The sequence below is a fragment of the Athene cunicularia genome, assembly GCF_003259725.1.
Source record: "Athene cunicularia isolate RWA chromosome 6 unlocalized genomic scaffold, athCun1 chr6_part1, whole genome shotgun sequence".
Classification (NCBI taxonomy): Eukaryota; Metazoa; Chordata; class Aves; order Strigiformes; family Strigidae; genus Athene; species Athene cunicularia.
Window position 1 is genome coordinate 14511310 of NW_020799105.1, and position 26592 is coordinate 14537901.

General features: G+C 39.6%; 1 protein-coding gene across 1 annotated transcript in view; it reads right to left on the reverse strand.

Moving 5' to 3' along the window:
* Positions 1-26592, reverse strand: part of LOC113481689 (VPS10 domain-containing receptor SorCS1-like) — a 181089-nt gene that overhangs the window by 93940 nt on the left and 60557 nt on the right. Inside the window, exon 5 of the mRNA XM_026851517.1 lies at positions 16321-16394. Coding sequence (XP_026707318.1) covers positions 16321-16394 — 74 coding nt within the window. The remainder of the gene's footprint in view (positions 1-16320; positions 16395-26592) is intronic.

Consider the following 26592-nt stretch of genomic DNA (forward strand, 5'->3'; position numbering starts at 1 on the left):
ACCGCAGTGAACACAGCCAGCCCGCCGTGCATGCTTCCCACATCCGAAGCCACAAAGGAAAAAGCTTCCCGCGCTGCCGCGCCAGACCTGTTGTATGAATAACCCAGCTGGAGATCCCTTCCCCCTGCTGGGGAAACTTAACCCTATCCTAGCTGAACCAGGACAATTTCCATTGTTGAGGTTACCCTGGACTGCCACTGCTGGCCTCAACAACTCCCTGGGACAGTCCAAATGGCCAGTGGTTTGATAGACAGTCTGAACTATGGCGGTACCGACTGCAAGTATGTGTCAATCCCATTGTACAGCAGACTCAGCAGCATCTCTGACAATCAGTCTTGTTTCTGGTCTTGGTCCTGTCATCCAAGTCATAATCCTAGATTAAGGCTATGAGTTAAACAACCAGTTTCTTTTTAGTTGCCTGACATTCAAGTTAATAGACGCATGATGGAAGAGAAACATTCATTTCCAGTGATAGACAAATTAGATGCTGTTCTGTTCAAAGCCTCATTATTTTTCAGGAAATCTAAAGTGAAGTTCAAACAGTGATTTAGACCTTAATTCAGTTCCCACTGACTGCAATCAGAGGGAACTCCAGCCCTTAATCATCATGCACATTAACTAATAACCATTATAAAAATGTTAACAATAACAAGAGTATTTGTGTCCTGATTAATCCTTAGTTTTGCTTGACAAAATCTGTAACAATTTACTAGCTAGAAAAGGTTAGTATTTTTTTGTTCTCCTTTGCTGAGGACTGGAAGTTTTAGAAAAGACTCCAAGCCAGCACTGCTTTCACCTCTTCCACATTTTTAATAACATTTATGGCAAGGCCTTTTTTTCCTAAACATTCAACTTCCATTTAAAATCTCTGCTTCCTGACAATTGACCCCAGCTGGGGAGGGGGTTTCTTGCTAGAGCATTTTTCCTTTACCTGCTATCATCAGCAGATTTAGGGCCAAAATGCTGGGCTTTCTTGTTAAAACTTCAGCTCAAGACAGATAGATGCCAGTGACAAATAGCTCTAAAAAACTGAAGAAGGGCTAAGCTTGTAATTTGTCATATCTCTTTTTTATTCTCGTTTATACAAGCAGTCAAGCACACCTGGAACTGGACTATTGCAGAAGACAGCACAGCTTTGTCAGTGTATTCCTCCTCCTGACCTCACACAGCCCCATGGAGATGTGAAGCCTCCAAAGAAACAAGGATTATATTTCACGGATTTGAACACTTTGTCTCTTCAGAGACATGCAACAATGGTATTCACCCAGCAAAGAACTTGTTGCCCTAGTTAAAGCCTGTGAATCAGGTGCTTTGTGCATTTCCTCCTCACAGTGCTATTTTGACCCCAAGAAACACCTCTACTGCATCTTCTCAGGCAAAGGCAGCTAATTCAGAATGAGTCATCTCACTGATGGATGGGACACGATTGCCACCATTGTCTTCACGGATGATACCAGCCATAATTTACATCAAACTCTTAAACACCTTAAGAGCAGCATATAAATATCTGGACTCACCAAGCCCTGAAAGTTAGAAGGCTACAGCTGTAGTGACCTGTATATTACTTAGTCTCATACTGCAACAGCCAGTATTGAGACTGCAAAAGCTTCAGCTCAAGGCAGAATTAAGCCATCAATTGTCCCAAGGATTTACAGAATGAGGATGGCTGAAACATGACTGGTGATAAACATTATTCATCTACTCAAGGGCTTCCTTTCAAAAAAAAAAAAAAAAAAAAAAAAAAAAAGATAAAAAACTAAGGCCCATAGAATCTAAGGGAATTCCTAAAGTCAAACGGGATTCTGAGGTAGAGGCAAGAACAATATCCAGGTCTTCATATCTGCTAGATCTTTCTTCTTGCCTTAGAAAATACACATTCCATTGCTCTGATAGAAAAAAGGCTTAATTTATTTGTGACACAACACAAGGTCAAAGTCAGGCCCATAGTATTCAATGATATCATGACCAATCAGTTGCAAAGGACTGGCAAAATACAAACACGTATCTGCTCAAATCAATATTAGCTGTACATAGATGACATCCAGAAACATATCACTCCCATCTGGATTCTGCTGAGAGCTTACTGACCAGAACTTCTTTAATGTCACATTTTCTTGTATCATGCTGTTTCGTCCACGGCTGACCTGTCATATTTCTCTATGCATACCTCCATACCACCTGAAAAGCCACATCAAGTAATATTCATCTTACCTAGTTATACACTACAGATATTTAATTCTGAGGAAAATCACACTCAACTCTCTTTGCAGGCAGTGAGGAGAAACAGGCACTTTCACACTGTGGCTCATCTGAATAGCGTTAGACATGACTTTGTGACAAGACAAACTTAATCCTTGAAAGGGTTGTTTCTCTCCATTTAATATAAGATGTGTGGACACTTACACTACAGACACCCACATGTGATCACATAAAGGTCCCAAATCAGGTAATACAACAGACTTTAAATACATTTATTACCTACATTTAAAAACATGAATATAGTGATAAACTATGGATTGTAAGTAAAGGAGAAAGATAACGTCCTGGGCCACCTTAACTCTGAGAGAGTAATGTTTTATATAGCTTTATTATTTAATATATGGGTGTAAAAGCCTAGGAAATATTCAGAAATGCAATACTGATCATAGTGAGCATATACAGGAGATAAATGCCATGCCCTTGGTTCCACTGCACCTGAGAACATGCACTCTGTAGGAAGACAGACATATCCTTTTACGTGCATAGGACAATCAGTTCTCAAAGCATCTACTGGAAACAAGGTGTTAGGAACTGTGGAACACACATTAGAAATCTTAAATTTTTAATATGTCAACCAGATCTATCAAGCATGCAGCTACAATATTAGTCTGTTTTCTTGGCTTTTTCATTTGATTGTGGGAAAGTAGAAACATCCTTAAAAGGTGAGGAGGACAATGTACTTCTACAAGCCTGAGAATTAATTAAAAACGTTAAGCCCATGGCATCAGTATGAAACAAAATGATTAAACCTAACTGATTGTCCTGGTTTGAGCAGCAGGGATTTTTTTGGTAGCAAGGGAGGGGGCTACAGCGGTCGCCCCCTGTGAGAAGCTTCTTGAAGCTCCCCTGGCTCCAAGTCAGACCCCACCTTTGCACCAAGGCCAAGCCAATCAGCTGCACCTCCATGATAACATATTTAAGAAGGGGAACCTGGGAGGAGTTGTGAGGAGAATATCTGTGAAAACACCAAGGTCAGTGGAAGAAAGGAGAAGGGGTAGGTGCACTGGAACAGACTCCCCTGTGTATCCCATGGTGAGACGGCCGGGCTGCTTACGGGTGTCTGTTGTGGACTGTGGGGGGCCCCATGCCAAGTCAGGTGACTGCACCTGAAGAAGGCCGGGACCCCAAGGGAAGAAGACCCTGCTGTTGTAGTTTGGTACTGGGAAGACTGCAACATGCAGGGGTGACCCACACACCTGTGGGAGTGACTCATGTCAGAGTTGTTTTGTGGAGGACTGTTTCCTGTGAAAGGAGGACTACACTGGAACAGAGAAGGAATGCCAGGAGTTCCCCCACCAGAGATGGAAGAAGTGGCAGGACTGACTACCCCCACCACTCCCTGCCCCCTGCACCGCTGGGGAGAAGGAGATAGAGATACAGGGAGCAAAGCTGAGCCTGGGAAGAAGGATGGGATGGGAGAAGGTGATTTCAAGATGTGATAAAGTTTCTCACAGTTCTACTCTGTCTCTTAACTGTTGTCATTGTTAGTGTCTGTATTAAATTTATGATCTTTTTTTTTTTTTTCTTAATGAGTCTGTCTTTTGCCTGTGCCTTAAAGGATGAGATCATCCCTCCTTGTCCTTAGATGAAGTTCCTGGGTCTTTTCTTTCCACCTTCTCAGGGCTGGGGGAGTGAGCAGCTGTGTGGTGCTCAGTTGCCCTCTGAGCTCAAACCAATAAGGATAACAAAGAAATTCCAGTGCTAACTGATGATCAGATTTGAAGGCTCTTATACCAAAACTTGAATGATCAATAAATACAAGCTTCATACATGGAAGAAGGAAACTACATGCTGGACTTGACCAAGATAACACCAAAGCCTCAAACTCAGTGTTTCTACATTGATACAACTGCCTGCTCTACTTCATTATTTTTTGTGCACGTTAACGTAACCTGGTCAATGTACACTTCATAACCTAAACAAGGAAAAGTGCTGCGTGTTCAATAGCTTATTAACCAAGCACCATGCAAAGAACAGAGGTACAGATGAACAACACTCTGGGACCCACTCAGGTACTGATTTCTCTCAGAAATGTCTCTAAAAACAAACAGCAGTCCAAAATTTTATCATTCCCCAGTCTGAGCAACTTTTGTTAGCTATTCCAGCAGCACTTTCTTCTCGTATTTCTCAATTTTTTTCTTCCCTTTCAGCATCTGTTCTCAAAGACCAATCACTCATATATCCATAAACTTTCCTTATTGCCACTGTCTATGTTTTCACTTTACAGTAAAAATGCCAGAATGCCCTTTGTCCATCCCTTTAATGTCAGGCTTTCCTGAAATTTCAGTACATCAGGGATATGCTTGCAACACTTTCTGCTGAACGGTGCCTATTGTGTTTTTGCAATTAGCTTTCTATATTTTGTTGGTATAATTGTCTAAATGTTTTGAAATAAGAGAAAGAGAAAAAAAACAACCTTTGGGGAAAATGAGGATTTAAAAAAAGCAAAGGGGAGTCCAAGGCAGTGACACCACTGACTAAGCAGAAGATGCTCACATTATGAAAAATGTAGGACCCCCATAGTCCTATTACAAAGTTGCTTCCTAAAATTTTAATCATCATCAAGCCTGCTAAGCAGTCATCTGCACTTGAGAGCTTCACAAATCGATATCACTGACTGGGCGCAGCAATTGCTCTGAATGCAGATTCTACATCCACCGTGCGAAGCAGCACAGGGAAAAGACCCTGAATCATCCTCTGGTTTAGAACTAGGCTGAACTAAACAAAAGCAGCCTGGCACTACCCATTGCACAGCAAATGCTAGTTGGCATATTTCTGTAGTGACCAACCCCTTGTCATCCCTCTGTCTGAAACATTTCTAAAACCTTGGCTTCCTTGGCCTGTCAGCACTTCTGAGCCAAGGAAATTCAACAGAGACCCTGTTATCCGGGGGTTTCCACCTCTTCTATCTTTTTTCACTTCTGGGGGCAAAAGCAATTGTTTATGGATGCTGGGAACTGACGAGGCTTGCAAGGCAGTCAGACCACTCAGAACTGCAAAAAGGCATCATTGTGAAGATAGCAAAAGCTTCCACTTGGTGTACTTAATTTCAAACTACCATTTTCCATAAACAAAGAACTTGAAGCACCAGACAATAAAGGCTCCATCTCGAGGGTTTGTGCATTCTGGAAAGTAGCTTTGGGTGCCTTTGGGTTTGGATACTTGACTTCAGACACAGTAAAGCTGTATCTAGGACTAAATGCACAAGAAACTTGATGGCAAACATTTCATATGTATTCATTGTGTCACACATGCTCACAGCAGCCAAGATCAAAGGTCTTAAGATAAGCAATAGAAAACAACACTATTTTACAGAATCCTGGCCCAGAATAAAAGGCTGGAAGAACAGAAATACTACTACTATACCCTTTTCACAGTCAGAACTAGTGCAAATGTTGTTCATTCTTTATATTGTGATAGAGATGTTATGCAGCTTTCCCACATCTCAGAAGAAATTTAAAAGTGCAGAATCAGGACTCCTACCATCAACCTTCACCTCCTTTTGGTGGGAAACAGGTATGATTTCTTCATGTAGCAATGGATGACAGATAAATGACAGATAACAGCATGACTCTACTAAGGTGAGTGGAATGAGATCGACAGAGTTCTGGCCACTGTGAGCTTATCAATACTGACTCAGAATAGGTTAGAAGTGGCTTCAATACAATACCAAACAGAAAAGTGACACATCGCTTGGAAAATCCAGTTTGACCCCTCATCATCAAAAATGTTCATTTGCCTCTGCGCTCTCTCTTCTCCTTCCCACTACCTGTCCTGATTATTTTTCTAGACACTAGACTCTAGTTTCATTCTGCGGATGACTTTGTGCTTAACGTGTTATTTATTCTGAGATGTCTCCTGACCTTCAGCATTCCTTCCTTCCAGCCCCAATTTGAGCACACCTCCATCTCCACATATACTGCATTACACAGAAAGAGCAATTAGCTGCAACAGACAGGTAGAAGAGTGAACATACTCTCACAGATCCTTATGCCATAGTTGTCCTATGAACATAAATATTCTAACAAGCTTTATCTTGTCACAATAGAGCTATAAAGTTGCTCTGTTCAGCACATGATAATGGCTTTGTAATTCAATTATTGGTAGAATTTGCCTTTGGGGATTTATCTTCCTTTAGCCTCAGCACTCATGCGAATCCCTTATCGTAAATCTTGCCAATGCAAAACCAGCTCCCCCACTGCCTCTGGGACACATCCTGCCACTTCATGTTAAAAAACTGACAGCTTATTCCAACTTAGTGAATGGCAGATTTTTGTTTTGTTTATAAAGGACAGAATGAAAATAACAACAGTGAATGACGTTCACATGGAGTCCTCAGTAGCACAATTTTTTTGGTTCCACTGATGCTTCTGTAACACTCTAAATCCTAATTGCCCTTCATAAAAATAGTAACATGCAGCACTGAACAGGGAGCTTTTTGTCCAAAGATATGAAAGTACTTAATAATCAACCTTTAAGTAACCTTCCCTGCATGCTACTGATTTGTTCAAGACCTATGGAAAAGTACAAGACCAGCAGGCCAAGTTAGAAATAGGGGATGAGGAAAATTTCTGTTCTCAGCTTCATAGATAAACTCCACTGATTAGTCAAGAGCACAGGGACCTCACTGATTTGACCAAGATCACAGAGTTGTTATGTGGCAGAGACAAAAATAGAGCCTGAGTCCTTTTTCTTTTTAGGCTCCTTTTTCTTTTACTACTACGTTGACTCCATGAGGACTTAGTAGATACTCTCTGTTCTTTTTTACTTGCAGAGGTCAGTGAATCTACCACCCCAGGGAGCTTAGTGGGGGATGGAATTCTTATAGTTTCTTTAGTTCTGTCCCTTTTATGTGAAATGTTACCTATTTTACTATTTCTGAAACATAATTTAAAGATTGCTTTTTAGCTTTACCATCTCTTAGCCATATTGTCCTGTCATGTTTTAGAAACAAAGGGCCAGATTCCAGTCATAAATCAGCACTTCATTTCTTTATATCTGGCCCATAAATCTCCCTTGACAATAATCTAATTAGATTTTCCCTACTACATCTCTGCACTATTCTTTCCCACATTGTCTAATTAGATGATATAATTTTGTGCAATTTAACTGGCAGCCACTGGGCCACATCTATCCTATGGTATGCGTTACTCAGTTTGTCACGTTTTCTCTAGAACTGATAAAAAATAGTAGTTCAATGAGTAAAGTTCCTACTTGTGCCACGTCACAACACTGAGACAGAAAAGCAGGTGGCTGTTGCTGCTAACACTGAAATAGATGAGTAGGTAAATGGGAGTCGTGGTGTGATTTCCAGGCCATGGGGAATCACTTCTACTCTTACCATCATTTATAACCCTAGAGCAGGATTATCCACAACCTTCAACCCCATGATGTCCACATACCCCACAGCTTCGAGGAGAGTATCAAACTAAGCCTTCTATCCTGCTGCAGTAACACTACATGTCTTTGTGGCAAGCTCCAGAGACGAAACTTGGCTAAAACTCTGAAATAAGTGGATGTGAATTCTCTGGGAGGTAGGAGTCCATTTCTGGTAACGCTGCGTCAGAGGAATGTCTTAACATGAGGATCTAAATTAAGTGGATAAAATCCAGTTACTAGGATTATATCCTGATTTGAAGGTAGCCCTCCTGTTCTACATCTCTTTTTCGTATATTGCAGGAAACTTAAGACATCACACTGGTTTGAAGGGAAAGGACGAAGGTACCCCCTAATTATAGCCTCTGAACTCAGCTCCCTAATATAATGGACCAAATCTACCTGATTTACTGCTTCTCTGCTGGTACAGTCTAATATGATCATGGTTTCCCACTGTGTTAAGACACATGTTTCTGGTGTCTTGTAGTGCTGTAGCCCAGTCAGTGTGCTCCAGAGGAGGCCAGGAAGCCATTTACAGCAAAAGTGGAAAGTTGACTCTGGTAACACAGTATGCTGCTCATTAAACATACCACAGAAAACAGCAGTGAAACCTTCCTGACACATATCTAGACAAATTCACAGTTAACTACTATGTAACTGCCTCACCTTTCAACAGCTCCCCTTTATAGGTGCGTACAGAGAAATCAGCTGCTTAGTTCAATGCCCACCGAAAAACCGGCATGTTCCAGGGTCCTGTGTAGCCCTGCAGGCTTCTGCTACTAAGCCCCAAATCAGGTTTTTGAACCAGGTATATGGATGTCTGCCTACTTCTGCAGATCTTTAACAGAGGGAAGTGGATAATGGGAGAGAAGATGAAGCTCCTGGGAGTCTGTACTAATTTATAAAGTATCTCTGGATGATTTTTAAAAATAAGTCAGTTGACTCAGGAAAACAAAACCACATTAATCCATGCATCAATCAGACTGGGGCCTCTCAGTCCCAAAAGCTTTATTCAGGTAAATATACCTCTTCTCCCTATTCACAGCTGGAGGACAAGACTCTAAGGGGAGGAAGGGAACAGAGTCATGTAAATGGTCAAGATTCTATTCAGTTACAAATTTTAGGAGAACATTCAAGTTACTACTTTACCCCCATCTTTAGAATTCTCGTGATAATCAAATAAGGTTGAGAACACTTTTTCTCTCACACATGGAAGAACTCTGCCAAACTAAGGGTTTGGGACTGAGGAGTTATATTTTTTTTCTCTGACAAATCTTGATTTGATTATGAGTAACAAGTTCTCTCAAGAGACTGCTGAGACCAGAGGATCTGCTTATTACAGACTCAGAGGACCAGAGGGCTATCGACCTCTGCTGTGTGACTCTGGACAATTTTCTCAGCATTATCCAGGGAAGAAAGATATGCATTTCTGATCCCAGTTTATTAAGAATTAAAACTAATTATAAATCCAAATAGTCTAAACGATCTTTTAACAGCAACAGGAAGAGGATGCTGCATGACTTTTTTCCGTCCTTGCTGACTGACATGGGGCTGGCAAGTTTGTATCTCTGGAAGTGAGACAGGAATAAAATTCTAATTCCCAAGATAAATCTGAGAGATTTCAGCCTTCATCTGTACCAAAAAGATAGAGTTACATCAGAGTCCAGCTGTCTGAGAACTGTAAGCAGAGGTTTTCACTAAATCTGTTGAAAAGCCAGTGGGATTTTCAGTAAACTCCACCAACTGAGAGTATGCTTCCTTGTATTCTGGCTGGGCAGGATGTAACACTGACCTTTCTGGTGAGAGAATGGTAAATGTCAGGGGCACTGAATGGTGACAAGATATGTGTTACCATCACTAATGTCAGCAGTAGCAGCATGGTAAGGGCCAAGGAAAGGCATGGTTGCAGATTTGCCCTTCACTGTGATCCCTGGCAGTGTTGTTTGCTGGCAGCCCATCTGTATCCTTAGGCTGGCAGTCATGAAGTTGCCTTAAAATATTACTAAGGTAATAGCAGCCTGTGTTACAGAGGCTTGAACCTTCAGTCGGACTTTATCCCAAAGCCAAACTTCAACTAGAAGCAAAAGTGTGGTGTTCAATTCAGGGAAAAAAAGGGAAAAAAAAAAAAAAAAAAAAAGGAAATCAAGCAAAATTCATTACTCTTGCTATTCCCCATCAGTTGCTTAATTCAGATCTCCTGAAAACTGTCATTGTTCCCTCTGGGATGTGCCCCTCTGGCACATACACATCTCCACCATATTTAAGCTATGAAATACACGTATTTTTAATTAAATTTGTAGTACACTTCAACTCATTAGGTATGGCTTCTGTGTTAGATCAAGCGGATAATTTTATGGACAGGCTGTCACAATGCCCTTTGATTGGCATCTTCCCTATTAGACTCCAGCAGTTGCCCTGCAGTGATTAAAAGGTCTTGTTCAGCAATACACAGCACCATTTGTAAACAGCCCAGATACCACGCCATTTAGATTGCCTCAGCCCACCTGGGTGGGCGTGCAAATCTCACCAAGCCAAGATCTGACAAGAACACTGGGACAGTTTGCCCAGCTTTCTCCAACTGCTTGAATATAATGAAGTTTTTAACAGGGCTTTGACACTTTTTTCCCCTTGATTTTCAGCTCTTTCAGCTGCTCCAATGAACACAGTCAGAGCTTTTAAAATACAGTCTCTAGCCTCATCGGGAAAAGATATATACTCTATAATTCTGCTCTGAAGATTAACTTTCTTTGTCATTGCTCATAAAAGAAACACAGATATAGCTGTATCTACTCATCTGTCCTCCCAGCTGCTTACCAGTTTATCTTTTTCTCTCTTCCAGTGTGTGTGCATACTTTTGTACTGTTTGAGGGGAAAGGATGGTTGGCTGCTTTGTTACCATGTTTGCATCCATCTTCTCTCCTTCTCATACTCAGAAAAAAAACAAGACAAGGTGGAAACATAGCAACATCTCTTACCAAACTGACATATCTTCTGTAATTTCTTCAGGGAATCATTATCATCATGGACACATGACTCTACCAGGAATGAGATATACTATGATATGGTTTTACTTCTAATCAGCCTGTTACACCTGAGGTGCATGAAAGCCCTCAATTTTATTTTTTGTCTAATTAAGCTAGTCATCTTAGAATCGCAGAATGGTTTGGGGTGGAATGGAGTTTTACAGATAATCTATTCCAAACCAATCCCCTGCCATGGGAAGGGAGAACTTTCACTACATCTGGTTGTTCAAAGCTCAATCCATCCTGACCTTGAACACTTTCAGGGATGGGACATTCACAACTTACCTAGGCAAGGGTCTTGGTACCCTCATAGCAAAGAATTTCTTCCTTATATCTAATACAAATCTATCCTCTTTAATTTTAAAAATGTGACCCCTCATCCTATGACTACAGTCCCTGCACCAGTAGAGTCTCTCCATTATTCTTGTAAACTCCCTGTTGAAATATTCAAAGGCCACATTAAGGTTTCCCTGGAGCCTTCTATTCTCCAGGCTGAACAACCTCAACTCTCCCAGTCTGTCTTCACAGGAGATGTGTTCTAGCCCTCTCATAATTAAAGTGCTCTGATCTTCAAGTGTGGAGTGGTATTTATTTTGTATTTCTTCTACTTGAATGTCTGGGTGTAATACTCAAATAAATGGGAAAAAAAATCAATAGCACTGATACAGTTAATGATTATAACTTGATGATATAATTTACTAGCCAGGTTTTTCTATTGTTCATTTTACGCTAGTTTTTAAGACCATTTTATTATTTGGCTTTAATTCATTTTTTCTCCCCTAAGCTTTTCAAGGTTAGGTTATAAATAGAATTAGCTGAAAATCTTTTCAGAAAATGTTTCATTTTGATTTAAAAACATTACATTTTGTAGACATTTTAATGAACTTTTTAACCTTTGATTTTTGTTTTTTTAGGGCCAGCTCTAATTGTGATAGCTTGACTTACTGACTTTCAGAAAATAATTTCACATTGAAGGCATGACTTGATCTGAGGACCAGAATAAAAAATTAGCTTTTAATGAGCATTTTCTGCATATATATATATTGGCCATATTGAACTATATGCACTTTGACTAGTTTTTTTTGCAACTACTGGTCATGAATGTTTCGGTTTGCAAGTCACAAGGTATCAGTATTGAACTTTGACTGGATGACTGGACCACTTTAATAAGCAAGAAAAAAAAGTAATTCCCAATATGACTGATTTGCCAACTGTGTTCACATTTGTATTCACTACAAACCAGCATCTCTGCCAGAAAAGTGCCACCATAGGAATAGAAAATCACCAAGTATCACAAAAATAAACTCAGAAGTATTTAGATAAAGCATTTATCCAACTCTTCTAACCAGCATCTACTGCATTCTCTTCCCCTAACACCAACTACCGTAGTAAACACTGTGCTATCAGCAATAATGCATGTATATTAACTTGCTGTTTCTGCATTACAGTGCTAAACTAGTATTTCTTAGAATAGTCCTTCCTAGTAATTAGGGTATTTTTACAGAACATAGTTCCAGAATTACTAAGCACCTTGATAACTGTCATGCATTTTTCTGTCACAGTACATTTAACAGCAAAATCTCAAGAACCTGCCAAAGAATAATAAAAAACAAAAGAATAGTGTTGATACAGTACAGAACTGCCGTGCCTTGGGGCTGTATGCAAAGTGGATCCTTTTATGCTTCCATCAGACACATAACACACAGTTAATTCTCTGAGTGGATTATGCTTTCCTCAGTATACCACGTCACATACCTAGATTATGCAAACAGATATGTCATAAAATGCCTGAATTATAGCAGTTATTAGAGGTGACAGCTTTACACTAAAGCCTGCCCAGCACAAATATGTCCTTACAACCTTTTAATGAGGTAGAGAACTACAGATCCCATTTTCTTCCTTTTGTGGTTTGGTTGGTTTGTTTGTTTTTTGTTTGGTTGGTTTTTTTAAGATAAGAAAATGCCAGTCACCTCTTATTTTAAAGGTTTTATCTGCTCATACCCCATCTGATATCTTCCTCCATAGAGTAACATTACAATCTCTTTCATCACAAGTGTAGATGTCAGGGCATCACTTAGAGCTGCAGGTGGAAGAATGAAAATTGGGAACAGAGGAGCTCTGAATAAACAAAGATTCTATTTTCATGTTAATGACTTGTCTTAATGAAACAGAGGGTACAAGAATACAAAATACATATGAACTACAAGGAGCTGAATTGTGTCTACACACTGTTTTCTTAGACTTATGCAGTAGGCATCAGCAGATTGCTTTAATGTTCTTCAGGGGTTTAAATTTCTCTGAGGTGGTAGTAGGAGGGGGTGTTGCACAGAGCAGCCAAAAATAAGCAAATAAAAAAGAAAATTCTCTTGGAAACAGATATAAGAACTGCAGCTGTAAAAGACACTACAGCTTCTCTGACAGCATTTGCAGGCAGAGCCTTCTCAAGACTAAAACTAGCAAGCTCAGTGCTGTTAGTCACAAGACTTACGAGTGACCCACAAACTATTTACAAGAACACATGACAGAGTAAAATGACAAGTAAAATATTAGTGAGCCATCAGGAAAATCTTTTTACTGGTTTTTTTTTTCTGATCTTTGCTTTCACCAACCATTTGAATCCATTTAAATGTCTTTAAAGGCTTCCAGATGTTCCTTTCCTGACAAAAGAAGCAGCATTAAGTAAATGAAGCCTCAGAAAGGCCTGATGTCAAAGGTTTTGCTTTGTGTCTTCCTGATCTGTCTCAAGTGTCTTCCTGAAAAGTCCCGGTTTAGATAGTCCTAGAAGCAGTTTGTATTAAAGCAAGTCCTCAGCCTTCCTTAGGTACCAGAATACGGTCCTCATTCTCCACAAATATTATAGTCTTCATTCTCTGCACAATACAGCTGTGTCCTGGTTGTTCCCTTCAAAATCATTTGATTTAGAGAAAGCACCAAGAACAGGAGAGACTATCACCACGTCTGTTTTCCATGGAAAATGGTGACTTCAGGACTTTTTTCTTCACTTTTCATTTCACTATTCATTTCTGCTCTTAAGAATATTTGGAAGAGAGTCTTCTGATTTTTCAGGTTGATTAGACTCTGCATATTTCGACTCCAAAATGTATAATATTTTTTTCAAAAAAACCCAAAGAAACTACAGGGCACTGAGCAAGGCTCTATTGAACTCATATCAGCACTGGCTATAGAGATGTTGCTGTAGAAGTTTGGATTTCAACTGTACATCTACATCCTCTTATATCCCAATTCCCTCTTGCTTTTCTCACATGGGGAGTCAGCAGTGGCCACACTCTGGACGTGCCCTTCGGATTCAGCACTTGAGTGCCTATTTTGTCATCAGGTATTTGGCTGCACAGAAATGGAAATGCATAGGAAAGCCTAGTGTTGCTCTCTGTGGTGCACATGTTTTCTACTATGGATGGTTTTGAGGACAGCCAGTGTCCACGTAATTGCAGCTAACCTTTTCCAAGGTCATGATGATCATAATAAATAAGCTAGAATGAGATGCAACGCTGTCTCCACGAGTTCTATTATTTTTACCTTTGAAAGCAGAAGTATGGTCTAGGCTTATACCAAGGTGTGTTATGCAAGGGACATTTTGTTCAAGGTGAAAATACAGGCTTACAGTTTCATGTTTTGTTTATGGCTGTAGGGAATTAGAAGGTGGTTGGAACATCTTTTCATCTTTTCAACTTACTCTTTGCCTTTGAAGCTCCAAGTCTAAGTTCTCTTATTTGTTAGGTTCTAATAGGCCTTCAAAGTTTGAGCTCCATGGAAAGGAAAAATTATCTTTTTCATTATTATTCTTATTGTGGACATCTATCAGCTCAATTCACAATACAACACTACTCTTAAGTAATGATGGGAAACTTCAAAAGGTTTGGAGTGCAGTACAGGAGACAGGGATCCAGGTACAGGGTCATTCCTTTGAGATCCCTGACCCTCTCCAGTGAGTACAACTTTGTTGGATATCTCAAAGACTGTGTCCCCAGATTTCTAGGACTTTATGCTTTTATTAGCCCAGAAAAAACAAGAGATTTGTGGGGCTGTGTTTGCAGTTGACATTTGGAAACCCTGTTAGGAGTCCTGTAGGAATGCAGTAGGACTGATATAAATATGTATGTGCCTGTCTATACAGATGCTCAGATAAAACCAAGTTTGTGTTAAAAATAGAATTTAGTTTGCAAAAGCTTCAGCTAACACAGGTTCTGACAAAGGATTAAAAAGCAGGAGCAGCAAACAAAATCTCTGGTATATCCTTTGCAGACCAAATACAAATTCAACTTTGGAAGTAAATTTGACCTAGAGTTCTTACTTCTTTTATAAATTAAAAGAAAATATTTGACTGAACCACTCTTGAACCTTGACATGTTCAAAACCCGTGGTTTTGGCATAAACTTACAGTTTAGAAGCTACCACAATGGTCTCATTTTAATCATCTAGTTCAGCTCCTAGAATAATTACTATGGTATGACAGCATGGAGGTGTTTCAGATATGTATTTTATTGCAAGCGTGGTTACAGAGCTTTACACTAGATTTGCAAATCATTGCTATGAAAAGCAAAAGCAAAGATAACTGCCTACAATCAGAATCAGGAGAAAAGAATCAGTACACCAGAGTCGCTGTGTAAACCTGTGATGACTAAGACTGAAGATGAGACTCAAAATACAAAGAAATTTGCTAATGGTGCAGAACTGCAAAATAAAGTTTGGACCTACATCCAGGGGTTATTTTTCAGTGGTTGTGGCCACTACAGGTGTTTGAATCAGAAATCAAATCATCCATTATGGACACCCCATATATTAAAAATTGTTGAGATGTTAAGATTCTATCAAAACCACGTCGGTTATGGCCCTAAGTGAATTTAGATATGAATGTTATAGCATAAGTTAATGCAGCAAATTGTTAAGCTTGCATCAGTGACAAAGAGCCATGATACTTCTTTAAGGTAACTTTGGCATCAAACTTGCAAATATTTTGCCATTGCTGTAATTGACTGACATTCAAAGATTCAGCAAGAGGAACTTACACATGGCTGATACATACAGCCTGAAATCTGACTGAAAATCTTGCAGTGCTGCTTAGAAGCAATACTGCAGAGTGATTTAAGCTCATAATGAAGAACTGTGTGTGCCTGGTTCAGTGGTCATTAATTTGCTCACTTTCAAGGACTGAAGTATGTCTAGCAGCAGTTAAAAGCATAACACCAGCCACTGGAGGATGTTGATTGTTACCCATGGCAGAAATGCTAGTATCCTCAAAGACTCCAAGACTTCACTCTTTGGCCCTTACTGGTAGCAGGACAAGATTAATATCTTTTTTGAATTTAGTGCAAAAGCAAACAAGCTTATGCTGAACAGTTACATTCCAACTCAAAATGTTCACAGGAAATTGCAGGACTCTCCCCTCCCAAATCAATGCTTTCTTCAGGCTATTCAGTATATATCAGTGTTGCATCATCTTTAGATCAAAGACCCCATTTTCAAGTGCTGTATAAACACATAACAGGAGGCATAATGCCCCTTTCCTACCAGTTCTAAATTAATCTCAACAAATCAGCAGTGCAGATTGCATTCCGTCACATTGCCCTCAAGCCCCTTTTTCAACATCTCCGCATATGGGGAAACTGTGTCTCGGAACCGAGGAAGAGGTTTTTGCTCTTACCAGTAGAACCTGTTTGGTGCAACTCCCTCATGAAGAAGCAGCCATCTTCTGCCAAACTCCACTGAACTGAACAACTGGGGACAAAAACAAACAGTCATGAATCACATTAAAAGACAAAGATAACATAGAAATTAATCTGAAGAAGCCTGTATCACTTCTGAGATAGTGACTTGGACTTTTACTTCCTCCAGTCTCAGAGGGACACAACTGGAGCAGCTGAAGTGTCTGTTGTGCCTTTTAGTGGCAGAGGCAATGCTGAGATGGGTGACATGGGACACAACTGATATTACCTGAGGGATTACTGTATAGGTACATCCAACTACCTGCCATGACTGAAAACTCATCATCTAGCTCTGCATGGCACTCCCAGGTAATATAATTGTGCAGTGTGGGAAGGCCACCTTTTCCTTTTTAAACTTGTGGTGGACACCAAATGTACAGCGTAACACATCAGTTTGATATCCTAGTCTAGCTCTGACAACATATATACACAGTTGCCTTCCTTGATATTAGGTTAGAAGACCATCCTATTTCCAGTTATCAGTAGCCATCCCTAGAGAGCTTGTTTAATCTGGCACTAAAAAAGTGCTCTAACATGTCTACACTCCTCTTGCAGGAATGAGTTTAAATAGCACATTACTTGTACCATGAAAATCCACTATTCTCCCTTTGCTCCTGTCCTGCAAACAACGTGACATCTTCTCCTAGTCCGGTTACACAAACAATATCCAAATATATCAATTATTTCAGAAAATTTTTCCATGATAAATACCAAACCAGACTGAGAAAGGTCAGCAAAAAGGCATATTACAGGTATTATAAATACTCTGACATGTCTTTGTGGAATGATATACAAATGTTACTGGTATAGAGCACCTATAAACAGCTGCTGTCCATAAATGCTGCCATCGGGTAACTCTCAAAAAGACAGTGGAGAGAAGGATCACTTGGGTTCTGTCTTTCTTTTGCTTTATTTAACTTCAAATTTATGATATGGAAGCACTGAGAGGCAGTCAGCCCTATGCTTTTCTTGCAGATTCATCCAATTTCTCCTCCTTCCCTTGCTTGGTAGACTTGGTCAGTCCCCTTTTCTGGAAAGGAAGATGTTGGGCCCCTTTTCTGAACTGTAATCTGCCTTTTCATGTCATCACTTTAGGGATCTTGTATAAAATTCAAGCAATCTGAATCTTTTATGTACAAAGCTTGACAATCTTTTTTTTTTTTTTTTTTGGGTAACAAGCTGTGGATTGGCACGGAAGAGAAATATGGATGCCTATGAGAATGACTGAAAAGGAAAGAAGCTGATTTTAAAGCTTCAGGTTGATCAGAAAGATTATTTGAATATATTTTAAGTATTATGAGACTGGCATGTAAGAAACCTTGAGACCTACTTATTCTGCATTACATTCCCAATGCAAACCCCTACATCCCTCAGCTCCCCTACTGTAAAACCTTGGAAGGACATGGAGAAGTTAATTACAATAGCTTTTTGGTAAACAGTAGACTGGCATATGTTGAAATCTACTTTAAAATATGAAAGCTAAAAATTCCCCTATTTTTCTCCTCTCCCTTTCCCTTGAAGACTGTCAAAGAAGAAAGAGGAAAGAAGGCAGAAGGGATAGAAGACGAGTGCAAGAAAACAAAAAACAGTTTAGCTTTGTGGATAGAAATGTATTCACTTTTCAAGCTTCAATGGTAAGTCTGTTATTTTTCTTTAAGTAGAAGATTTTTTTTTTTTTTAATCTTTAGGAGACCTAACTATAACTAAGAACAAGTTTCATTTTTTAAAAATAAAGAAAATCTTTTGGAACATTTAACAATGACTTTTTACAAAATGCTTTGAGGTCACCTCATCAAGAATTTTACCATTACAAGAAGAATTTTCTCCCTTCAATTCAAAATCAATTTCTAGACCTGCTTTTATATTTGCATCAAAAAAACCACCCCATAGTAATGACAAGCAACTGTGAATCTAGCTCTCCAATATGTTTTCCCCATCGTGGCAATGTAGTTTCTTCCATGCCAAATAATGTCTTTGACCTGCAGTAACTTAAGTTTTAATAAAGTTTGGATCATCCTTTAATTAAAAACAGAGAGCAATCCAAACAACTCAGCAAACATATATATTCCTAACCAGGGATATACAGAATGTAAGCTTTCCAGGGACATGGATATTCAGATGGCTGAAAAAATCTTGTCTTCCCCCTTTTGTATCTCTCACCCTACTCCCTTTCTAGTTTCCCCGAGCATAACTTTCAGCAGTTTATCCCCACCCCGAATTTGCTGGTGATAGCTTCCAGAATGAATTAATTACAGCCTGCAAAACTTTCTCTGTGCTTGTATAGCATCCTCTTCCACAGCTGCAGTGCCAGGTGGTTGAACAGCCCCAGCGCCACAGCTTCCCTCTGGCTCTTTCAGCACAGCTCCTCAGCGTGGCTGTTTGCCTGCTGCATCCAACAACTCCCTCAGCAGAACAGAAGCTGTGATGCTGCACAGCACCCAGGGAGCCCTGCTTTCTCTTGGTGTGTGCCCTGAATGAGACAGATGATTCAGGCAAAAAGTGAAGAAATGCAAGAGTTTGTTTCAAAGGGAGAAAATGGATATAGCAATTCCACTGTCAGGACTGGCCTCTCAAATTAGAAGCCAGTGCCCTGTGAGCAGCACTACTGAGAACACAGCGTATGAGAAAAGGCAACAGCTCTCAGCAGGAACTATCAGCTCCCTGGGAACCCATGCCCAAAGCTCTCATTGCCGTTGGTGAGACACTGTAATAACAAGGCTTTAGAAGGTTTTTTTCTCCTTTGCCATTATTTCAGCACCAATCTTGGCCTTTACTGACTCACAGCAGCACAAACAGCACTAATGCATCTTTAGTAAAGAAGGAATTCCCCCCCTTATGTGTCACACCCCACCCTCCCAAAAAAAAGAGGAAAAAACCCCAACCATCTTTGCAGTGAGGATTTTTTCAGATATTCGAAGTATCATTCATTTTAGACTGAGTTTATTTAATTGTATATGAGGAAAAAAATAACATTTAGAGATAGGTTTTTGTCAAGTATCAGTTATGATACAAGCTGAGATTATTTTTCCCCATTTAGCAAGTATAGTACTGTATGGATATTTTTTAAACCCAGCATCATATTTTGTTGTTATAAAAGCCCTCTCTCTCCTGGGACTTCTTGTGACAGACTCGTGCATGCAGTCCCTTCAGAGATGACATTTCATTTTCTTTGGTAAGCACTGCTGTCTGATGACAATTTTCATTATTAGACTGAAATTAGATAACGTTCCTTGCTATACTTCTTTTTCAACCACAAATAGTAAAGAAACCTATTACAATTTCAATGTATGTTTTCATCTGAGAGCCAAGTAGTGACCTGACATTTCTGTTTTCACTGAGACAAAACTGTTATGAAGTACAAATCTTGTATTGATCTCTCAGATTTGACCATTGTTCATCCAGGAAGAAGTCTCTTCTTGCTTCCTCCTCTCTTGTATATGTATTTTTCTGATACCCAAGTACTTAACAATCATTAACAGTCTTGTTTTGCTTTTTAAAATCCTAATATTCTGTCAAGTAGAAACCTACCACCAACCTCTTTCAGATGGGAAAACAGCAATGCAAGGGAAAAGGAAAAGCTGTCCCAAGGATACAAATACCTTCTGGGGCTGAGCAGGGATTCAAATAAACCCTCTGAACTGCAAGACAATCCCCCAGCTATAGAAATAGCCTTTTCACAACATGACACTACTATCCTCTGGAGTAGGGAAAGCTGACGTCTGAAAACTGAACTTCTTTCCTTATCTACAGCAAACAATATCTGTATGCTACTCAGCCTGTCTGTTATTTGTTTCCCAACCTGTGCGAGAAGCACAAGAGTTGCTCATGTATTTCACAGTGATAGCATAAGCTTCACCTTAAAATGCTTTGGGATATCTGGGCAACAGCAGGACACAGTTGCCAGGTAATCTTATCTCTCCCTTCTCATTTCCCATTCTTTCCAGCACTAATTTTAGACTTGAGGATTTTTTTTGCATTTTGGCCTATATTAATTGGTAACATCTTCAATTTAAGACAGACAAAATATTCTTAAACTTTTTTTAAAAATATTGTTTATGAACTAAGGATAACTTTTCTATAATCTAATGAAAATGTCGAAGAAAAATAACATCTCTTAGTGACATTTGTATTTAAAAAAATAAAGCATTTCATGAAGAAGAAGCAGCTGTGTGTATAAATTCTTAGTGAAAGTAAAATATGTAACAGAAATTAGTCAAACCTGATTGGTTTATTTACTTCAGTTTGACAGTTTGCCTATAAAAAATAACTGAATTCCAGAAAACATATGGGAAAAAAAATGTTTTTTCCAAAATGTTCCATGAAGAAAACTTGAATTTTATTTGACTTAACTGATCTAGGCTAGAACATCAGTTCTAGAAGGGAAAGTGCAGACTAAGGAAGAGGGGAAAAAAGCATTTTTCTTCACTACATTCTCTACATTTTTCTTTACTTCAGATCTGGGAAATCTCTCCAAAGCAGAAAGCTCTGAAGATATTAACTTGTTTTGCCAATTACCAGGCCTAGCATAAAGGACACAGCCAGCATAAAGATGAACCAATAACCAAACTGTATTTGATACAAAAGGGTCAGTACATGGGTGAGCCCTGGGGGTACAAACAAATCAATCAGATTATACATAATCGACATCAATCCCACTGACCCCAACAACAACACCACACAACCAACAATGGGTGGAATAAATGGTGACATGCAGTCTCCCATAGAAGGGATGGGAGACAACCAAGTCAACAAACCAAACACATAAGACCAAGGCAGCCACATACTGAATCTCTACACAGCCCACGTTTACAAAAGCCAGACCTGACTGGAGCCCAGTCCCAGGGAGGCAGGAGGTCCTTCCCCAACAGGGAACTCTGCACAGGGCATCCACCTCACAGACAGACACTGCCCCTGCCTGCAAGGGGTCCCAGCTGTTATTCCCAAGTGGGACACCTGGCCTTGGGTTACTGAATGCAGACCCCTGGGGTCATTTACCCAATGGCTCTGTCTGCAAGGCCGGCCGCACCCTGGAGGGAAGCCTAAAGGCAAACTCACCCCCCCTTTGGGAAGGGCTGTGGGAATCACCCATATGTCAACCTTAACTTGGGGCTTGGGGTTGGAACCCCAGCATTTCATAACTTCATAAAACCCCTCTATTTTCTGGATAGTTCTGGATCCATTCTGCTATGCATCTTTCTTTGCCCTTCAGCCCTGTATTGCACAGAATGAACACTTACATTGTTTTAGAATCTACCTGTGTGCTAGTTTACAGCTGTAAAAGTGCTCTGGCCCCTTTCACCATTTGATTAGATCTATTTTCATCTTCCCTGGTTTGTTCAGGTATTGTACCTCCTACTCACCTTTCCTTCACTCAGATTTCTAAGCTCTATAGAGTACAAATCATCTGTTGTAGCATGTTTTTACACAACATAAAGATTGCTGGGGCTCTCAGTAGCTATTACAAATACAAGGAAATTACAAGTGCAGATAAGTGTAAGGTCAAGTTTTTTCCCATAATAGATACTTCAGTAAAAGGTTCTACTACTCAGAATGGTGGAAACCGGATGATTTTCCCATATTTCTAATACTTCTGTTTTTCATCCGCAAAGCAGCACAGCAATCCAAGAGCTTTGTACTTTCATCTGGAATAATGTAACTACTGTTGGAAATATTGGATAAGACAAAACAATGATTCTTCCATAAGATTTCCACATTAAACTGGCTTCAAAAACAGCTTCCTATAATTTACAGGACTCAGAAAATATTTTGATACCACTGATTCCATTCTTTCAATTTTTCTGTCTTATGTTTTATAAGTCTCTGAATTTAAATACTATCATATTTGAATACCAGCATTAATATCAACAAAACTGGTATTAACCTGTATGTTTTATTTATATATATCTATATATCTATATATATCTTATACATAGCTTATATAACTGGACTGTCAAAAAAGGATTCAGAAGGCAATCAACTCCAATAGTTCTTCCAATGGACACATCTTAGTGAGCAATATCTCTAATAAACAAATACTTACTGTAAAGAACACGATCGTCTCACCATTTTACACATGAAGGTTGCATATCTCCACTGAAAAACTACAGAGAAACTTTAACGTGTAATATAAAGACTCATCCTTAAAAGAAAAGACCTCTCAAAAAAGGACTGTGTGGGAGTCACAACTGCTATAAACCATCAGATCTTCACTCACTTTTATTGAGCTAAAACAAATGACACTAACTGAGGATTCACCTCTCTTTAATTTACCAGTAGTGTTATTTGGCTTGGGTTTTTTTTGTTTGTTTGTTTGGGTTTTTTTTTTATTAGTCTATATGCATTTTAAAAGCTCCAAAATAAGCAGCTAAAATATGAGCTTTGAGGGCCTAATGTTCTTGACACATCAGACAAATGTGATTCATTATGATGTAATCACAGATGGTATGAGATTGTGACCCACAGGACTCTGCTTATCTATTTGGGCTTGACTGGATTATGAAGTTGAGATCTTGACATAAACTCACAACTTTAGGACAAACAAAACAAGGTGTTAAGAGTTTCATAAAGTATTGCGTCTGGACACGCACTTAATAAAGTTGTAGTGTACATTTCCCCTACAAACACTGGATTTTCCCTGAGAATTTCCCAGTCAAAAACCTGTCTCTTATGAGGCAGTTGAATTGTTTATTTGGCTGTTGAACCTGACAGGTAAGAACACATGACATCAACCAGATTCTGATAGTAAATGCAAGTTGTCTTAAAGACAGTAGTCCCCATTCCTCTCCAGTTCCAACAAGTTCTGTGCTCCCCAGAGCCAGTGGATAACTCATCAATCTCACCATACCAAAAACCTACACTCACACTAATCTATATATCAGTAATCTATATCATCCAAGAAGACAGACAAGCAATTCCTCATTTACTGTCCAACTTTGAAAGAAACGTTACTGTGGAGGATGCCAGGTGCCCACCAAAGCTACTCCATCAATCCCCAGGACAGAGAGATCCAAGGACAGAGAGATGTCTTTGGCTGTGATGGTAAAGTTAATTACGATTGCAGGCAAAACCAGGCTTGACTTGGGGTAAACAGTTTATTACCAAATAAATGAGAGTAGCTTAATAACAAATAAAACCAAATCTTAAAACACCTTCCCCTCACCCCTCCCTTTTTCCTGGGCTCAACTTCACCCCCACTTCCCTCTACCTCCTCTCCCTGAGCAGTGCAAGGGGACACAGAATGGGGGCTGCAGTCAGTTCATCACACATCATCTCTGTTCCTCCTTCTACCTCACACTCTTTCTTTGCTCCAGCGTGGGATCCTCTCTCTCTCCACAGGTCCTGCCAGGAGCCTGCTCCAGTGTGGACTTCCCACAGGATCACAGCCTCCTTCAGGCATCCCTCTGCTCCGGAGTGGGGTCCTCCATGGGCTGCAGGGGGGTCTCTGCTCCACCATGGACCTCCATGGGTGCAGGGCACAGCTGCCTCACCATGGGCTGCCCCACGGGCTGCAGGGGCTCTGCTCTGGCGCCTGGAGCACCTCCTGCCCTCCTTCACTGACCCTGGTGTCTGCAGAGTTGTTGCTCTCATGTTCTCATTCCTCTTTCCGGCTGCAATCATGCAGGTTTCGGGTTTTTTTCCCTTCTTGAATATGTTATCCCAGAGGCACTACCACCGCTACTGATGGACTCGGCTTTGGCCAGTGGCCATCTTGGAGCCAGCTGGACTGACTCTGTTGGACACAGGGGAAGCTTCTAGCAGCTTCTCACAGAAGCCACCCCTGTAGCCCATCCCCCGCTACCAAAACCGTGCCATGCAAACCCAATACAGTTACACATACAAACTACCAGGAATCTGAATGACCCACCAATTCTGATACAATGACATTTCATGGGTCATTATGCTAGTCAAGACTTACCATCACCCCTTCAGTTCTCAAGAGTTTCATTTTCACAGTAAAAGCTTTCTGTCATATGTGGAGTCCCTTGTAGCTTCAGTTTCATTTTAACACCTACACAAACTGCTGCAGACATGACTGACCCAGAGTGCCCATGTTGTTTCATCATTCACTGTTTAAACTAATCAGATATTCTGATTAAATATTTGGTTCTGGTGTTTCTTCACATACTGATCTTGAATCATGTGGTAGTTCCACGTGCTTCCTATGCTGATGAGGATATTCCATTTTTTGCACTGATTTTATCTCATGCAAAAAACATTATGCACATGGAATTCAGAATCTTGCTAAAGAAAAGTTGATTTAAATTTCATGCTGGAAGTAACATGAAATTCTTTGAGCAAGCTAGTAGTTACCATTATTTTTCTTTTAGTTCAGAAATTTTCCTCTAAACAAGTTATAATGGAATATGGCATCGAGTCTAACTTTATTTGTTGATTGGATTTACCAGCTTTGGTATTCTTATATTCACAAAATAAAAAGGTCTCTTTCTTTCACCTGTAATTTCCATGAAAGCTCCACTCACTTTTCCTGAACACACATCTGGCCAAAGCAATTCAACCTACACTGGAGTATTGACCTAAAAAAATATATGCAACTGGAAAACTAGCTCAGAACATCTTTGAAAGAACTAAGTTTGATTTAAATTCACCTCTAATTCCCAGAGAAGGTTCTTACTGGTCAATCTTCCTGATAGTTTCTTCACTGTTCTTCAATATGCTGATTTCTTGCCTCTTCCTGGTGTTTCTATGAGATGATTAAAACTAACCCTTACCCCTTCAAATGGAATTTATTTACACACAAAAATCCCCAAAACACTAGTGCAGCTAAACCACAGATTTTTTACTGATGAGCCACGTAAACATTGTTAGAGATCACTTTTTCTTCACCTTCAGTATCTTTTTTTGAATTTATCTCAATTTACCAAAGAATACAACATTCCAAAAGGACAGTTTAGCTTTAACTATAAACATAACATTGTCAAACTGGATAAAGACAACTCAGTGTGACTTGAAATAAATGCAGGCAAGTCCTTTTTCTTATCCCCATTCATTTATACTGAATAAGTTTATTGCTGATGAATTGTACTTTACGACCACCGCAGGTGTATTTGAAGAAATTCTATCCTTCTCAAAAGTTTCAGTCATTATTCTCATTGTTCATAGGGGCATTATTCAAATGATATTCAAATGTGAAAGACTATATTTAAAATTACTGTAAATCCTTCAAAAAAGCAAAGATGAATAGGAGACATCACATGGATTACTTCAATTTGGTGATGTACTGCTTGGAAGTCTCTCTTGCATTTCTTTTGCTTTCTATGCAGTCTGCAGAAAAGGATAGGGTTACTGCATCAGGTAGGGATTTTAGATTGAACAGGTTTATATAGGTATATACAGTACTCCTTTATGATCTTTCAGACCCTTATGACCTTAGATTTTTTTTTCTGGATAAAAAGCTATTTAAAGAAAAGTGGGAAAGAAGCTTCCACAGTGGTGCTACAGACATCTCAAACAGTAAGAATGAACAGGGACTTAGATGCACACATGTTCCTGGCATGCATCCAGTGTGGCTTACTTGGGTATCAAACACACTAATTTTTTTTAATGAAATTGCCACACAAGTCATTTCTTCTTCAGAGCAGTCAAAGGCTGGGAGGTATGCTGCTGTTCCCTGATTCATACTATTCTTCATTTAGAAGAGCCATGGTCCAGGCTTTTCTCTTCCAACACTGAATTTAATACAATGGTATGTTTTGTTTAAACTAAGAATCTGAAATTGTGCATGGTACTTCCCTCCTAGAATAGAGCATAAGACTCACAATCAACAATACAGAAATGGGATGCAGGGCTGATACTAATTCACTTCGCTGATCTCTGATCTAATTGTAAGTTCTAGTATTAATATGCTTAATTATCCATGAAGTAATAAAGTTCATAGGATACTGCATAGACTTTGAAGAATATTTTAAGTTTCAACATTTAAGTTTGGTGTTTAATGAATGTTGATGGAAATACATCAGAGTGACAAAGCTTTCAGACACCTGCTTCATAGCCCATTCAAACACCAGCAAGGTCTGCAGCTCTGTGACTGCTTTTCCTGATGAACCACACACTACTGTCACATAGACTTGTTCTGTATGGTTGTAACACAGCAGTTTCTTTTGTGTATGTTAATCAGATCAAAGCATGCTGGAGATGACCCTCAGCTTCCTATCTTCCAATAACTCCTCACATATTCTCAGAAGTGAGCCACA